Source organism: Hemiscyllium ocellatum, chromosome 19 (genome assembly GCF_020745735.1).
Source record: "Hemiscyllium ocellatum isolate sHemOce1 chromosome 19, sHemOce1.pat.X.cur, whole genome shotgun sequence".
In the NCBI taxonomy this organism is placed as follows: Eukaryota; Metazoa; Chordata; class Chondrichthyes; order Orectolobiformes; family Hemiscylliidae; genus Hemiscyllium; species Hemiscyllium ocellatum.
Window position 1 is genome coordinate 1,566,673 of NC_083419.1, and position 18,488 is coordinate 1,585,160.

An 18,488-nucleotide genomic window follows, 5' to 3' on the forward strand; every position below is an offset into this window, starting at 1 on the left:
TTTGACACGGTGGGGGTGGTGGGTGGGTGTCAAACCCAAACACCAGCTCCTCACCCCCACCCACCCACCACCCCCACAGTGTCAAAACAACACAGTGACCACAAAACCCGCAGGAACCCTGCTCCAGCTCCACACCCACCCACACACACTCACACACACCCACACACATACACACCCACCCACACACACATATACACATACACACACACACACTCACAGACAGACACTGCCTGTGTCCCTCCCTCTGTCTGACGCTCGGTTTAAAAGTGCGAGCAGCCTCTGGCGGGCGGTCAGAAGGGGAAGGGAACCAGGGCTGGAGCATTCAGCAGCTGGGAGTCTCCTGGTGCTCTCTCTGTGTCTGTGAGAGACAGACAGGCACAGGGAGGGGGGAGAGAGCAGGTTAACCAGGGGCTGGGGCTGAGGGTGGGCTCACTCTCTGTACCCCCTCACCCTGGGCAGGACTCAGTGCCCTCTGTGTGTGGGACAGCTTTCCCCAGCCCCAGGGGCAGTATGCCTGGGATCCCAGTCTGCTCCAGACTCAGGTCACCGTCTGAGAGACCCGTTCACACCGCCCTCCGTATCCCCCAGCCCGCCCGGTGCCAGGCTGGCCGAGCCCGGGACGCTGCAGGAGGACAGAGTAAGGCAGGCTGGCCGGACTGCAGTGCCCAGACGAGGTGGAGCAGAGAGAGAGCGGACAGTCAGGTCAGTGCTTGGTTCCAAACAAACCGCCTCAGGAAAGGCACCGAGTGCGATCTGCTCCACACTTTCCCATCCGCTTCCTGAAAACTCTGCCTTTATTTTTAGTTCGACAATGAACTTTAGAAAGCTGCATTTTTTGGATGTTTGTGCTAGATTATTGTTTAAAAGAGAACACCCTGTGACCCGGAGCTGACCGAGGAGTCTCTGTGAGATATTTGGAAGCTGATAGTGAGACATTCCCAACAGGACAGAACTCTTCCCAAATTCACCAGGAGCCAGCAGCAACCAATGGGTCTGAGTGAATCATTCTTTCATAGCTCTGGCACCAGCCTGATGGGCCAAATGGCCTGATTCTATCAGGATCTGAGGTTGGGCAAAGGGATGCCAAGGTGCTGGATGTGGGGGTCACAGAGAGGAATGGTTTGTACATGGGGATAGTTGCTCAATTGTTTTTATTTATTCACGGGACAAGGACAGCACAGGCCATACCAGCATTAATTGGCCATTCTGTACTGGATGGAGGGTAGTCACATTGTAGGTGAGACCAGGTAAGGATGGCAGATTCCTGGGTTTTTCCTGACAATCAACAATATTTTCATGGTCATCATTTGACACTTAATTTCAGATTTTTTATTGAATTCAAATTCCACCGTTTGCCGTGGTGGGATTTGAACCCAGCTACCCCAGAACATTATCTGGGTCTCTGGGTTAACAGTCCAGTGATAATGTCACTAGAAAGTCCCCCAGCCAGAAGTGGGTACTGCCGATGCTGGAGATTAGAGTGTGCTGGTCAGGCAGCTCCGAGGAGCAGGAGGATCAATGTTTTGGGCAAAAGCCCTTTCATCAGCCCATACAATGGACCTGATGAATTTTTATTTCATAAGCAGTTGTTCATGTAACTGCTTATGAAACAAAGACAGAAATTGCTGGAGAAATTCAGCAGATCTGGCAGCATTTGTGGAGAGAGAAACAGCGTTAATGTTTCGAGTGCAGAAACCTTTCTTCAGTACGGTGCACGAGCCGTGTGGATTGGTGCAGAGGCCTGGACCAGTCCAGCAAAAGCTGTCAAAATGGGTCAGGGAGCAGAGTGGCCACAGACACACAGATCAGTAAAAAATACAGAGCCAGCTCAGGGGGCACGCAGAATGTGCTTGCAATCCCCTCAAGATTATATGAGAGGTGTGTGGCACCTTGTTTGGACCATTCTTGGAGAATTGCGGATTGTGCTGGCCAGATCATTAGAATCCCTGGAGAGGGCAATAATATTTACAAGAAGATTAGACCCAGCAGGAAAAAGTAAACATGTGCAGTTCCATTCTCACTGAAGAACAAACTCAGGGTGCTCTTAGAGACAGGCCAAAGAGGGTTTGAAGGGCTTTTGAGGCATTGTGGTAATGTCTCTTCCTCTGAGCCAAGAGGTTGTGTTTGAGTCCCACTTAGTCCTGAGATGTGTCTTGATATTTGATTGAAAATCCCTGAGAGGGTTTGAGTGGAGAGGTGTAGAGACGGTATTTCATTTGGAAATGATGTCAGAACTATTGGAGACCATCAATATAAGGCAGTCCCTGAACAATCCTTTTGGGAAATCAGGAGAATGGTCTTCCCCAGAGAGTGAGGGTGATTGTGGAGCTCACTCTATCGGGGGGGGGTTGAGGTGAGTCATTAGGGGAGGCTGCATAAACAGACGAGGGAGAAGGAGCCTGGTGCGATTCAGGATGCTATGATTCAGATTTTCATCAGTGAGCCCAGACTGCAGGGTTAAGAGAGTTCCTGACGCTGTCTGAACACCAGCTGCCTGGGATTGAATTTCCATCCTGGGATGTTGGAGTTCTCACTCTGGGAGTTCCCGGAATGAGAGGGAACTCTGTCAGTTACAGAACCAGGCTCCAGGGCAATAAGCAAAAGAAATCCCTGCAGCTTTCATTTCTCACCTACCCTCCCCCTCCCCCACACTCTGAAGCACATCCACCTCGAGGTTATCAGGGGGATGCAGGTTTGGAGAGTTGAGATTTAAATCAGATCAGCCACCATCTTATTGAATGGCGAAAGCAGGTTTGAAGGGCCGAGTGGCTGACTCTTGTTCCTTCTTTGTGCTCCCATGTGTAACTGTTCATCTCATTTCCTCTATCCTACTATGAATGCCTGTACCTCGGTGACTTGGACCCAGCTCCCTACCTGAGCTTCTACCTTCTTCTAAGCTGCTACTTGAAGCCAACATTTCCAACACACGTTGGTCACTTGTTCGCCTTCTTCGTTTTGGGACCAAATTAGATGAGATTTGCATAAAATAGAACGGAGAACTGCACCTGCTGGAAGTCTGAAAGAATGACAGAAAGTGCTGGAGAAACTCAGCAGGTCTGGCATCATCTGTGGAGCAACAGACTTAATATTGATTAGATTAGCAGCATTTGGCATGTCTTGCTGTGTTAAAGGTGCTATATGAATGTGAGTTGTTGTTGAATTGGAGATCAGACAATGTGGCAAATTGGAAATAAAGTCCCCCATTGTGATTAAAATCACAGAAAACAAGACCTGCATTTATATAGCGCCTTTCATGGCCACTGGTTACGCTATATTGCTTTAGAACTGAATGAAATATGTTTGAATTGTAGTCATTCTCATTTAGGGAATGCCATGTCATTGTACCACGTGCTTCAATTCTATCACCAGGAGCATGGTGGTTCAGTGGTTAGCACTGCTGCCTCACAGCGCCAGAGACCTGAGTTCAATTCCTACCTCAGACAACTGATTGTGTGGAGTTTGCACGTTCTCTGCGTGGGCTTTCTCCAGTTTCTTCCCACGGTCCAAAAATGTGCAGGTTAGGTGAATTGGCCATGCTAAATTACCTGTAGTGTTAAGTAAAGGGGGGAATGGGTGGGTTGCTCTTCAGAGGGTCGGTGTGGACTTGTTGGGGTGAAGGGCCTGTTTCCACATGGTACATAATCTAATCTAATCATCCAACACCACCTTACGTATCACATAGACAGTTCTTTTCACAACTTGATTTATATTTTGGAACAGCAGTTTGTACCCTTGACTATAATTTACCGTTCCTTTGCAAAGTGCATGTGAGATATACAGGATCCCTTGTCTCAGGGACTCTCTGATTCCATGGTTTACAACTGAGGAACACCAGCTGCCAGAGGAATGAGATTCTTGTTGAATCGATGCTCTGTGTAAACAAAAGCATGGCCCACATTTCCATGTGCGCTTCTCCAGCCTCAGCCTACGTTTCGTTGGGACAATCTGTCCTATTTCCACCCAACTTGCTGCGCAGATTAGAGATCTTGTATTTTCCCTCTTGCCTCATCTGAACAACGAGCAGTTGTTAGGAAGTACCTGCCTTGCTCTGTGACATTTCCCTCTGAAGGGTGATAGCTGGCTGCATCCTTGGGGTATTTAATGTGAGAGATTTGCTCTCAGTCCTTCTCAATGCCCTTGTTCCAAGATGATCAGTGATAATGGGCTGAACTTGCTCAGAATACATGGAGGCTGCTGTACAGACACAGACTGTCTGACCGAACTCTCTGTGTTCGTATTTATTCTGTATGTGAACCTTCCTTTCCTGTTATGTCTTTCCAACTTCTGTAACCATGTATCTCCTTCTCTCTCATGTCAAGATGTGGATGGACAGGGGTGGACGAAGTCAAAACAACACCAGGTTATAGTCCAACTAGTTTACTTAAAATCACAAGCCTTTGGAGTCAAGTTCACCTGATGCAGGAGTGTCACTCTGAAAGTTTGTGATTTCAAATAAACCCATTGGGCTTTGGCACTGTTGTCATGTGACTTCTGACTCTGTTCTCATAAGTTATTGTGTGCACAGGCAGAAATCACAGCTGCTAATTTCTGCACAGCAAGATTCCACAATCAGCAGTCTGCTCATGACAAGGTTACCTCAGTTTTTACTCCTGCTGGTTGATGGATAGATATTGACCAGGAATCCTGTACTGGTCTGCTGTGAGTTCTATGCTGCGATCTTTCATGATCTCCTGGGGGTGAAGCTGTGACCTCACTTTGCTGTCTCTGTTGAGTGATTCCATTTCTGATTCACACTTGAGTTAGGACACAAACCCAACTCCTTCCTGATTCTGAGGCAAGAGTTCCAGGATCTGAACTAGAGCTGACACCTAACCAAGCAACAAAGTTAATCACTTTTTAACTGTGTGTGTTTTGTTCCTTTTCTCCCCCCAATATAAACAGCCTGTGAATTATAACCTTAAAAATGTGTTGCTGGAAAAGGGCAGCAGGTCAGGCAGCATCAAAGGAATGTTGATTCTCCTGTTCCTTGGATGCTGCCTGACCTGCTAGGCTTTTCCAGCAACACATTTTTAAGCTCTGATCTCCAGCATCTGCAGTCCTCACTTTCTCCTCTATTTGAATTGAAACCTCAGTGTTCATCTCTTTGCAATCTGGAGATAGACTGTGACACTTGTGGCAAATCCAGTTCGATCCTTTTCATCTTATCCCATGGCACATTGCAATTTATTGGATCTTCAATGTTCTATATGGACTGCTCTGTGGCTGAGCCAATATGGTGTGCAGTGCACTCTCAACCATTTCTAGATCCAATAAATCCCATTCCACCATAATATCACTCATAGATTAATGATATTAGTAAGCTTCTCTCATCCGAATGCTATGGATGCTAGTGTTATACTGGCCTGCGGCGTTGTGAGATAGTCTGATTCAAACTTCTAGAGGCATGGCATTCCTCCACAAACTCCATCAACAAACACATCGACCTGGACCCAATATACCAACCACTACAGCGGACAGCTGAAACTGACACCCGGAAGTGGCAAGGACAGACCACTATAAATACCGGAAGAAACATCAAAGAAGTGCTTCGCAGGAGGCTCCAGAGCACTGATGATGTCGCCTAGCCAGGGGACGAAACGTTTGCAACGAAAACTTCCAGCTCGGCGAACAGAACCACTACAACAAGCACCCGAGCTACAAATCTTCGCACAAACCTTCTCCACAATTCATTGCCATTTCAGCGAAAGTGATGTTATTGGTGGGAAGGGAAGTAATTAAGTTTAGCAGAGGGAACAGGCAGCAGTGAAAGAACTCCAATGACAATCAAACATGAGCTAGAATCAGTTTGGCCCGAGGCAGTGTTACAGTTGTAAGTAATGACACAATATTATTTAGATGAGTATTTAAGTGGTTTTGAAAGAGGATTAATTAGCACAGCTGATTTTCTTTTTCTTTTCTGGAAATTGTTTGGAGAGCCCTTTGAAAACAGAAAGTGCAGCCGAGAAATACTGGGCATGGAAATGGTCTCAGGGCAGAGTCAGTGAGTCACATGTTTACATACATATGTATGCCTATCTGTATGTGTGTCAGTGTAAGTGTTTCCGTGTAGTTGTGTATGTTGTATGTGGTTGTATGTTGTATGTATGTCTAGGTGTTTGTATGCTGTGTGTATCCATGTGTTTTTCAGCCTCTTTGTACAGTGAGCATGTTCATGTCAATTTCTTGTTGAGAAGGTCGATCTACAGAGAATGGTAACTACAACAAGTGGCAAGAAATCAATTTGGGAAGAGATTGAATGAGTTTGTTCGAACTATTATATTTGTTTCTAGTGCTGAGGACATCAACTGATTCCTTTTGTTTTCCCTTTCACATGAGTCAGATCTCCGAGTGGTCGGAGTGACACTGTGGTGCTGAGTGTTTGCACAGGAGGCCGGGTTTGAAGAATTGGGCTGGTTCTCACTGGGGCAGATCGTGTTAGGGCCTGTCGCACTGCCTCAAGGGAGGGAGAGAGTGACACTGAAGGAATGTTCACATATTTCCAAGTCAGATGGTGACTGGTATGGAGGAGTCTTTCCCCAGTACCACATCCTGGTAGAAGGGGCAGATAGTGTGAAGTGATAATCAGGGCAAATACCACGATCTGTAATAAAACTATGGATGCTGGAAATCTGAAACCGGAACAGAAATTGCTGGAGAAGCCCACAATTCTGGCAGCATTAGAAGAGAGAGAATCAAGGTTAATGTCTTGAGTCTAGTGACCTTTTGATAGTAACTGGGTAAAAATGGTGTTTCTGCTGATGACAGGGGTGTGAGGGGAACGAGTGAGCTGATATGTGGAGATGGAGCCCAGAGAAAGAGAGGGAGAGGGAAACACTTAGGCAGACTGTTGTTAATAAACCAGAGAAGAAGAGATGCTGGTTGGATGATAATGGGGACTATGGGAGGTGGGAATGTGATGGCCGTGCTAAAAGCAGCCCATATCATGATAGCACCTGGAGTGTGGGAGTAGGTATAAAAACATGGAAGAAGGCGTTCGGGCTCTTAAAATTATTGATCTTGATACTGAGTTCTGAAGACCATTGGATAAATCCGATTTAAACCAGTCTACCCCTTTCCATACAGCATTGTGGGTCTACCTACAGCACATGGACTGCAGTGCATCAAGAAGGCAGCTCACCCCCACCTTCTCAAGGGGCAACTAGGGATGGGCAATAAATGGTGGCGTGAGTGGGGTCATTCTTATCATACAAGAAATGTGACAGTCAATTCAGACACAGCAAGATCCCACAAACAGCAGTGTGACAATGAGCAGATCATCTGCTTTACTGACATTGACTGTGGGAATTGATCTGACTCCAGAAACAGAGTCCTGCTCATCTTCAAACCGCCCCATGGAAGGTTCCCTGAAATCTCAGATTAATGTCTCGTTTAGAGGACAGCAGACAGTGAAGCATACCCTCAGTACTGTCGTTGAGAGTCAGCCTTGAATTTGGCGCTCAGGTTGTTGCAGTGGGACGTGAACTCAGTGTTCCTCACAGACGCACGGTTCGCGCCAAATCTAACTCAGGCTGAGGCACGTCAAATCACATGGGCCTCAGGAAAATAGGACGAGCCTTCTCTCAGTGATACATAGCGAACAACGTCAGTGATGGAGATTATGAAGGAATTGGAAAAAAAGCCAATAAAGGATGTGGACATTATGTAAAAGGCTGTCTTTTGCTGATTTGCTTTTCAAATACTTTTTTCTTTGTCTTTTATTGAATAAATCTCATTGCATCAGATGGTGGGTGTGCCATTATCACATTGTTGGTCAGGATTAGGCGGCTACAGTGTTGAATTGCTTGATCTCAGCCAGTGAGATGTTGGATTTAAACTTGCCATTCAATGTCAGCAGCCAGGCCTGTCCCGATGGAGTCAGGGGTCATAGGGACAGACAGGAAAGTGGAGCAGAGGTAACTGTTCAAACAGACATGACCTTATTAAAATGGAAGAACAGACTGAATGGGCTGAATGGCCTCCTGTTGTTTTACTTAAAACAGGTGCTTCATTGTGATGCCAGAAACATTTCACAGGTTCTGAACGGTGTTCGAAGGAAGTGACAATAAGAGAGGGTAAAAAGCAGAGAGGTGATGGTGATTATGAAGGGCTTATGCCCGAAACATCGAATTTCCTGTTCCTTGGATGCTGCCTGACCTGCAACACATTTTCAGCTCTGATCTCCAGCATCTGCTGACCTCACTTTTTACTCGATGGTGATTATGACCAAGGGAATGGTTAGGCCAGGGCTGGAGTATTGTGAGTTGTTCTAGAAATGTATTGGAGTGTCTGAAAATGCCCAAAGTTTTGTCTTCCTGAATGATCCAGGGGATACACAAATTTGTTTTGATTAGAAACTCTGCCAAACTGGGCAGATTTGATTGAATTTTATTTGATTTATTGTTATCACATGGACTGAGATACAGAGAAAAGTATTGTTTGTGTGCAATGCAGGCAGGCGTACGATACAGAGTGCAACAGGGTAGCAGAACAGAGTACAGAGTACAGTGTTCCAGCCACAGAGAAGGTGCAGAGAGAGAGATCAGCATTAACATTTGCGAGGTCTGATAGCAGTGGGGAAAAAGCTGGTCATGAATCCAGTTGTGCAGGCATTCAAAGTTTTATTTCTTCTTCAGATTTCTCTGAAGAGAAACTCGAATGGATTCACCAAGGACTGTGGATAATGTCACATTGTAAAAACTGTGCCTCAGAAACATTGCAGCACTCCCTGAGCGGTGCAGCAGTGTGCCAGCCAGACATTGCCCCCTGGGGGTTGGGAGGGTAACTCAGTGAGCTGTATGTCTGAGGCAGTGTCACTTTGCAAGTTCCAGCCCCAGTCCACAGCCATCGGTCTCTCTTGTGTCATACCAAGGGAGTGCCGTACAGTCTGAGGTGCTGCCCTTTAGACCAAGTGTCAAACTCAAGCCATGTCTGTCCTCTCATGGGATAGAATCCCTAGAGTGTGGAAGGAGGCCATTTGTCCCATGATGTCAACAGTGACCCTTCTAATGGCAGCTCTCCACACCCCCCCACCCGAACACCGCACCCCCCCACCATCACCACCACCCCCCACCACTGCAGCCCCCACCATCACCACACGGCCTCCTCCACCGCCACCCCACCCCCACCCCACCACCACTGCACACCCCCCCGACCACCGCACCCCCAACACCGCACACACCCCACCACCACCACCATCGCACCCCCCCACCATCACCACCACTACCGCACCCCGCTCCCCCACCACCACCAGTTCTGGGATTTGCATATTAATGAACCAAAACCTGCAATCCATTCCAAAAGATGAAAGACATAACAATCCAGGTTTGTCCAATATGTAATTTCAGTTTTAACACTGTAACCTTTTGTTATTAATTCTGTGTCTTTACTCTACAACCAGCTGATGAAGGAGCTGTGCTCTGAAAGCTAGTACCTTCAAATAAATCTGTTGGACTGTAACCTGAGGTGTGGGATTTTTCACTTTGTACACCCCAGTCCTTCCACATAGGCAGTCACCCGAGGGTGGGATTGAACTTGGGTCACTGGCGCTGCGGGGCAGCTGTGCTAACCACTGAGCCACTGATCTCGCTTGATACATAAGATCCCGTGCTGGGGAAGGGGTGTGTGGTGAGATCTCCCTGGTGTCCGGTCAACATTTATCCCTCAAACTGCATCATCAAAACAGATGATCTGGTCATTCTGACATTACTGTTTGTGGTGAGGGGTTGCTGGGTGAAAATTGGGTGGCTCATTTTCTACATTAAACCTCAGAAGTAACTGAGGTTGTGAAAGGTGCTACAAAAATGTACACTTGTCTGTTCTTTCATGACTGATGAAGCCATATAAGACTTAGATTCATAAAGCATGGTTCAGTAAGGTAGGGCTCTGTCTCTGAGAAAGGTGCTTTGTAGAAGGAAAATACTTGCAAGACCACAATGTCAAACAGGCAGTGATCACAACCAAGAGATTATATCACAGAGAAAAGTGAAATCTTTGAACAATCGTAACCCTGTGTGACTCACAGGTGATTCATCCAGAGCGAGTGAGATGTATCTGTCACATTGATATATGTGATCATTCCTATAACGCCCGCATTCAAAGGGTACTGTTCCATGTCGTGTTTCTCTGGCTGGAACAGCAACTCTGAAACCAGTTGTGAGAAACTTTATCCTGAACCAACAATCAGTCTGATTTCCATGAGAGTTATTGTGGAAAGTTTTCAGTCGGAGAGTAAGGTGTGGAGCGTTAACACCAGCACTGACGGATTTCCCAGCTTTCAGGACAAGCTCTCTCTTTCTCCACTGTTCGAATCTTTCACCCTGACATTTAGCTCAAGGAACAAAAGGGAACAGGAATTGCTGGAAAAACTCAACAGGTCTGACAGCATCTGTGGAGAGAAATCAGAGTTCACGTTTCATTTCTGAGGAAGGGTCACCGGACCCGAAACGTGAACTCTGATTTCTCTCCACAGATGTTGCCAGACCTACTGAGCTTTTCCAGCAAATTCTGCTTTTGCTTCTGATTTACAGCATCGGCTATTGTTTCAGTTTTCAAAGAGGGAGCAGGGACTGGAGGAGGCTGATCGGCCCTTCAGCCACATCACTAGATCATTACCTGCAAACCAGTTCTTAACAGAGAGGGGTGTTTGAAATAGTGGGCAGCGCTTGTGAGGCAAGGATGCATAATGGCAGAGGGCAAGGTGCTGGAGCTGAGGTGGGAGGGAATGATGAATCCGGGAAGGCAGTGGATGTAGGAGGTAATCTGTGCCAGGGAGAGGGGGCAGTGCCCCAGGAAATCCCTGATGCAGAGATTATCATACAATGTGAGGAAAAGGGTATCTGCAGCTGGATGGAACTGCCCTGTTGCCCTTGTCAGACTGTATCCTCCTGCGATCCCAGTGTAGCTTCAGAACAGAAAGACCGACAGTTGCTGTGGAAATGTGGTGCAGGCACATTCAATTGGGCCGTTCAAAAGGATATTGGAATGTTTTTTGGATAGTAATGGTGTGCAGGTATATGGGGAGAAGTCAGGAGATTAGCTCCAGGAAATAGAGCAGGACTAGATAACCGAGCTGGATCAGACACGATGGGCCGAATGGCCTTTTTCTGCACTGTATAATTCTGTGATCCTGTGATATGGTCATTTCATTTCAGTGGCCTCAAGAGAAACACAGTGAATGGGGGGAGAGACTATGATATACCCTCATCAATCTGACCAGAGTACAGAGTCCTGGGGAAGGGCCACTGGGTCTGAAATGTTAACTGTGATTTCTCTCCACAGATGCTGCCAGACCTGCTCAGCTTTTCCAGCAACTTCTGTTATTGTCCCCAGAGTTCTTGAGCATGTGATAGAGGCAGTCTGTTAAAACCTCTGGAGAAAACTGGGTGTCCAGTGACAATTCCATCCCCTTTTCCAGGGCAACACTTTGTTTCCAGACAGTAACATGAGGAGCCTTGTTATTGAGATTGACCGTGGGCCCAGGCAGGGTGACAGTCTGATCCTGACCCTCTTCATCATGTCCTTGGCTGCTGTCAGGCCATTTTCAGAGAGTCAAGAGTGTGATGCATCGCAGGTCAGGCAGCATCTGAGGGCCAGGAGAATCGAGGTTTCAGCTTTCATTAGCCCTTCTCCTGCTCCTCAGATGCTGCCTGACCTGCTGTGCTTTTCCAGCGCCACTCTCTGATCTCCAGCGTCTGCCGTCCTCACTTTCGCCCATTTTCAGAGAGTGATCACTGTCAGCCTGTCATCAGTGGCAGCAGGTTGGTCAGCTCTCCCTCTGCTGGGATCCAGGACAAAGCTGGGCCAGTGCCCCAACAGGGATTACTGTGTGCTGCCAATGCCACACTAACATTCCGCACTCAGGGATACAGGCTGCTGCAAATAGACAGAGTCTCTCCAAAGCTGGGAGAGAGTTCAGTCTGACCAATGCCATGGTACAAGGAGCTGTCCCACCACCATCTCCCGGCATTGAGGATGCCCACCTGAGGGGGAGCTGACAGCTTCACCTAACTGGGGTCCTCAGTCTCCAACAATCCGACACACATAGCAGCTGCAGCTGCTGTGTTCAGGTAGACAGAGGGAGGCATGTATGGGAGGGGAGAGGGGAGTAGTTTGGGTGTAAAGGGTATGGAAGGGTGTGGGTGGGGCTATAATGGGGTGGGAGTGTTGGGGTTGGCAGGGAGGGATGATGGGGTGATGGGGGGGTGGTGAGGAGGGAGTGTGAGGGAGTTCTGAGACAAGGAGTCTTGGAAGAATGAGGTTTCCTCTTAACAGTCTGTTCGGAGTGGACAAGCCTTTGGGATCTCTCTTCCTGGTCAGTGTGAAGGTGTGGAGCCCATCCCTGAGCCTGAGACCTCCCCTTCCTGAGGAGGCTGGAAAGGCTGTGGGAGAGGCTCATTCCTAGCTTTAGGGTGGTTAGCGCGGAGTAGTGAGGGGGAATGGCCTGCTGTATTGAAATGGTGTGAGTCATATTTATTCTCAGATGTGTGCAGACTCTCATTGTGTATCATCAGCACATAGTCAGCCAAGCATTCCTTACCAGTCAATCTGTCCAAGGGGAAATCCCAGAGATTAACCTTTGGTTTTAGACAGCTGTGAGGGTGATGCTGGGAAGGTGCAGAAACATTTCAAGGCCAATTGCAAGTTTGAAGTTAGATCCTGTAAGTAGTGACTGATGATGTTTATCTGAATGCTGCTACTCGAGAGCACTGTATTACGTGCTGGAACACCATCTCCAGCTGGCTGTAAAATTCCCATCGCTCCCTCCTGATCATTCCGGAAGCAGCTATTGTTTATGATTCAACACTAATCCAAGTTGGTGAGGAGGTTTCCTGCAAATCTGAAACTCGCCTTGATCCAGGAGTTGAGATGAAGCCAGGCTATGAGCTTGTGTTTGCTTGTTGGTGTTTGCATTATTATTGCTCAGTGAACATGGAGCCTGGTCCTGAGTTACTCTCCCTACTGTTCAGTGTCCAGTTTGAGAAGGCAGTCAAGTCTGGAGCAGAGTTCCCTTTACACTCAGTTCAGCCCCAGCCCTGGAACAGATTCTGTTATTGTGCCAGCAATAAATTTAATTGCTCTGTTTTCCCTGGCAGCTAACATTTGGCCGATTCACCCCTTACTCACAGTCATTAGGATGAATGTGTCATCAGTTAGATCAAATGAATAATAGGGACAGAAGTGACACAGAATTCTAGTAGCACCTGCACTGCTCAGAGAGCAGGTATAATCTTTCAGGGCTATCGTAAGTGAGCCACAAACACAGGGAATGTAATCCATGTATACGATGTTATAAGAAAGACTACTTCATTTTAATGTAATTGCATTGTCATATTCAGCTCGTTGGTTTGAATGGGCAGTTTGTGGAATGATTGATGCATCCTGTCGTTAATGCAGGAACAGGGAATGTTGTTTGATTTCATCTCTCGTTTTGGGAATTGATAAATATTTCCAATCTGAAGAAATATCAGAATTCACAAGGACACGTTCGCTGTTTCTGAATGAAGCTGTGCATCAATTTGCGTTTTTTTCCCAAATACAGAGAAGCTTTTTTTTGTGACATCCTGATTGCAAAGAGTTAATAACGCTCAGCATTTTCCAATCTCCTTCTCCATCATAACTGTGATGTGGGAGGGCCCTCTTGTGGTGCAGTGGTAGCTTCCCTCCACCTAGACTGGGAGGTATGAGTTCAAATCCCACCTGCTCCAGAGGTGTGTAGTAATATTTCTGAATCGGTTGACAGGAAAAGCTTATTAAATAAATACTTCATCATAAAAGTCCCTGATCATTGAGACAATCAGAGAGTTGAAAGTCTTTGGAATTCCCTCCCTTAATGCAGAAGCTTTAAACATTTTGAAGGCAGAGGGAGAGAAATTCTTGATGACCAAGGGGGTGAAAGATTATTGAGGAAACATAGGAATCTGGAGCAGAGATTAAAATCAGATCAGCCATCGTCTTATTGAATGGGGGGAGCAGATTCGAAGGGCCGAGTGGCATACTCCTGTTCCTTATTTGTATGTTCATAACCAGCCAAGATGATGGGAACTGAAATGGCTTGGAGCGCTAACACTGGGCCTCAGTAATCCCCTGGCTCTTTGTCAGAGACTCCAGTGCTCTCAGGCTCACCATCCAGTTATCCAAAGCACCTGCTTCTTTCATCCAAACCCACACCAAGTCCAGGCCCTTTATCTCCCTTATGGTCACGATTGGAGCCCAGCCACACCAAACCTCTCATCCTTTCAGATTCCTCCGTGACCTGTGACATCGTTCCTCCCTATCCCCTCCCTCCTCACTACCCTCGGAGATTGTTCCTCCCCATCACTGTAACCCCCTCCCTCCTCACTACCCTTGGAGATTGTTCCTCCCCATCACTGTAACCCCCTCCCTCCTCACTACCCTCAGAGATTGTTCCTCCCCATCACTGTAACCCCCTCCCTCCTCACTACCCTCTGACAATATTCTATCCCTCTAACTCCCATCTCCCGAGCCAGCTCCATTCTAGTCACTCGGCTGCATGCGTTCAGCTGCCTCTGCCCCTCCCTGAATCTCTCACCTCTCACTCCTCCTTTGAGATGATCACATCTCTCTCACCTTCTGTTAAACTTTCCTTGAAACGTATCATTTGGACCAGACCTCTGACCACCAGACTGAATACCCCCTTGTGTGACCCGGTGACAAGCCTTTGCCTGATTAGAGTCACAGAGACCTACATCACGGAGACAGGCCATTTGGCCCAAAGTGGTCCATGCCGACCAAACTGTCCATCCACCCTAACCCCATGTCCCTGCACTTGGCCCATCTCCTTCTAAACCTTTCCTATCCATGTATTTGTCCAAATACCTTTTAAATGTTGTTAATGTACCCACCTCCCCCACTCCCACTGGCAGCCCATTCCATGTGGGTACCACCCTCTGGGTAAAAACGTTGCCCCTCAGGCTCCCTTTGATTCTTTCCCCTCTAATCTTAAACTGATGCCCCCTCCTCGATTCCCCAACCCTGGGAAACAGACTGAGTGCATTCACCCTATCCTTGCCTCTCATGATCTTATACACCTCGATACGATCCCCCCTCAATTTCCTATGCTCTAAAGAAAAAAGTCCTAGCTTGTCCAGTCTCTCCCTATAACTCAAACGGTTGTGTCCTGGCAACATCCTAGTAAATGTCTTCTGCACTCCTCCCAATTTAATACTATCCTTCCTGTTACAACGTGACCAAAACTGAACACAATGTTCCAAGTGTGCCCTCACCAACGTCTTGTACAACTGCAATGTAACTTCCCAACTTCCCAACTCAGTGCCCTGACTGATGAAGGTCAGTGTGCCTAAAGCCTTCTTCACTGCCCTGTCTACCTGGGACTCCACTTTCAGAGAACAGTGCACCTGAACTCCAGGATCCCTCTGTTCCCCTACACTCCTTACGACCCCACCATTCACCATGAAACCCCTACCTTGATTTGACTTTCCAAAATGCAAGCCCTCACACTTATCTACATTAAACTCCATTTGCCATTTCTCGGCCCACTTCCCCAGCTGATCAAGGTCCTGCTGCATTTTCTGATAACCTTCCTCATTGTCCACGGTACCGCCAGTTTTAGTGTCATCTATAAACTTACTAATCATACCTTGTACATTCTCATCCAAATCATTGATATTGATAACAAATAGCAGTGAGCCCAGCACTGACCCCTGAGGCACTCCACTCGTCACAGGCCTCCTGCCCAATGTTAGTGCCTTGGAAAGTTTCACTATGTTAAATGTAGAAAATAGATGCAGAAGTAGGCCATTTGGCCCTTTGAGCCCGCACTATCATTGTTGATCCTCTGTCTCAATGCCATATTCCCACTTACTCCATTCCCCTAGAAGCCTTTAAAATTTGAGGGCGGCACGGTGGCACAGTGGTCAGCACTGCTGCCTCACAGCGCCAGGGACCTGGGTTCAATTCCCGACTCAGGCGACTGACTGTGTGGAGTTTGCACGTTCTCCATGTGTCTGCGTGGGTTTCTTCTGGGTGCTCCGGTTTCCTCCCACAGTCCAAAGATATGCGGGTCAGGTGAATTGGCCATGCTAAATTGCCCGTAGTGTAAGGTAAGGGGTATGTGTAGGGGTATGGGTGGGTTGCGCTTCGGCGGGTCGATGTGGACTTGTTGGGCCGAAGGGCCTGTTTCCACACTGTAAGTAATCTAATCTCAAATCTGTCTACCTATTTCTTGAATATATTCAGTGACCTGGTCTCTACAGCTTCCATTGGTGGGGAATTCTGCAGATTCATTCCCCCCTCAGTGAGGAAATGTTTCCTCATTTTCAGCCCTATCCTGAGACAGTATCTCCCTAGTTCCAGCCTCCCAAAGGTGCGATGTAGTTTTACTGTAAACGTTCTTGTTTTATTGCCCATGCCTAACCAACATCTGGGCAGATCTCATCAAGTCACACCTGTCCTATGGTGGCACCATGCTGACATTTCTATGATGCAGTGTAATGAGAGAACATTGTCTGTAAATGAGAGACATGGTCATACACTGGAGCAGAGTGGGCTCACCCTGCAGTGTCTGGACAATAGCTTTACTCCACAGCCACCATGCTGTACAGACCAGTTGACTGAATAAAGGCAATGTAATGTCTGGACAAAGTGACGAGGAAACCAATTGTTAACCATCTTTACTCTGACCGATGATGTGAAGTGTATCTTTTACTGGGTGCAATTGTTTGCCTCTTTGTTTTATTGAATTCGTCAACTTTGGAGGTAAAAACAATGACAGCAGATGCTGGAAACCAGATTCTGGATCAGTGGTGCTGGAAGAGCACAGCAGTTCAGGCAGCATCCAGGGAGCAGCAAAATCGACGTTTCGGGCAAAAGCCCTTCATCAGGAATAAAGGCAGAGAGCCTGAAGGGTGGAGAGATAAGCTAGAGGAGGGTGGGGGTGGGGAGAAAGTAGCATAGAGTACAATAGGTGAGTGGGGGAGGGGATGAAGGTGATAGGTCAGGGAGGAGAGGGTGGAGTGGATAGGCGGAAAAGGAGCTGGCAGGTAGGACAAGTCCGGACAAGTCATGGGGACAGTGCTGAGCTGAAAGTTTAGAACTAGGGTGAGGTGGGGGAAAGGGAAACCACAGAACTTCTGGAGGTGACAGGTACAGGTTACAATGCAGCTTTAAAAAAAATAACTTCATGTTCCCAGGCATTATTAACAACGGCACAGAGGACAAAAGCAAAATAAAGTTTTACTGAACCTTTGAAAGAGTACTCAGTAGAATCAGAAGAATTTTCTCCAATTGTGGGCTGTTGCTTGATTAGATTTGATTTGTTATTGTTCCATGTACCAAGATACAGTGAACAGTTTTGTGTTGCGTGCTATCCAGGCAAATCATACCTTACATCAGGGTAACAGAACAGAATGCAGAAAGCAGTGTTACAGCCACAGAGAAGATGCAGAGAAAGATCAACTCTAATATCTGAGAGGTCTGTTCATAAAGCTGATAACAGCGGGGAAGAAGCTGTTCTTCAATCAGTTGGTACGTGTTTTCAAGCTTTTGTATCATCTGCCCAATGGAAGAGGGTGGAAGGGCGAATAACTGGGGTGGGAACTTCAGGAACAATGTGAGTCATTGTTGAGGATGCAGAGCGGATTTACTAGAATGGGACCAAGGATGAAGGACTTCAGTGAACATGGAGAAACAGTGCAAAACAACCAAAGTAGACATTTTCTTTTAAGTCACGTTGGGCTGTGAGTTATGAGTCATATTTCATTTCTGTATTGTGATGGAAGACAAAAGAAGGAAGAAATGAATGAATTCCATTTGTGTAGCATTTCTTCAATCTTGGGATATCCCGTGGTGCTTTATAAACCATAGAAACACCACTGTCCAGTGTCAAAGGGCTGTCCAGTTCCTCTGACAATTCCGGAAACCCAGTCCATTAAGTTGCTCCTTCTTTCTGAAAGTGTAACCGCTCATGGGCAAGACGGCTGTTTTTACTGGGACCTCAGTTTGCTTGCCTTAATTAACAGGATGAATCACAATCGAACAGAGTACCAAAAAAGTAATTTACAAGTTGCTTTCCTGATGACTGTCCAAACCTTTGAAATATTCTTTTATTAGCATGTGGAATGATTAAAAAAAATCTACTTGGCAGCTAAATGTAATCCTGCCCCATTTGTTGGTGAGTTGCGGTATAAAATATACACTCCTCTAACCCGTCAACATGTTGGGAGAGAAGTGGGTGAAGGAAGATTTCAGATGAAGTGTTAAATTTATGAAATAAAGAGAACCCAAAGTAACAAATTGACAGTGAAGTCATCAGATCAGGATGAATATACAACCAGGAGTAGGCTATTTGACCCATCAAAGCCTTTTCTCCCATCCAATTAAATCATGGCTAAAAACCAACCTTGATGCCATTTTCCCCCACAACTTCCATATCCCTGATGGCATTAGTCTCGAGAACCTTATTGTTTTCTCTCAAACTCTCAACAATTGACCTTCCACAGCCCTTTGGGCAG

The 18,488-nt window shown here is 46.9% G+C and overlaps 1 protein-coding gene across 6 annotated transcripts in view; it reads left to right on the forward strand.

The window, feature by feature from the left end:
• The first annotated feature begins 307 nt into the window (after positions 1 to 307).
• nav3 (neuron navigator 3) overlaps positions 308 to 18,488 on the forward strand; it is a 440,932-nt gene continuing 422,751 nt past the window's right edge. For 5 of the 6 annotated variants that reach the window (XM_060839577.1, XM_060839579.1, XM_060839580.1 and 2 more), the window contains exon 1: positions 308 to 702. In XM_060839577.1, the coding sequence (XP_060695560.1) occupies positions 511 to 702 (192 nt within the window). In that variant the 5' untranslated portion in view covers positions 308 to 510. The remainder of the gene's footprint in view (positions 703 to 18,488) is intronic. The other variant, XM_060839582.1, reaches the window with a different exon arrangement.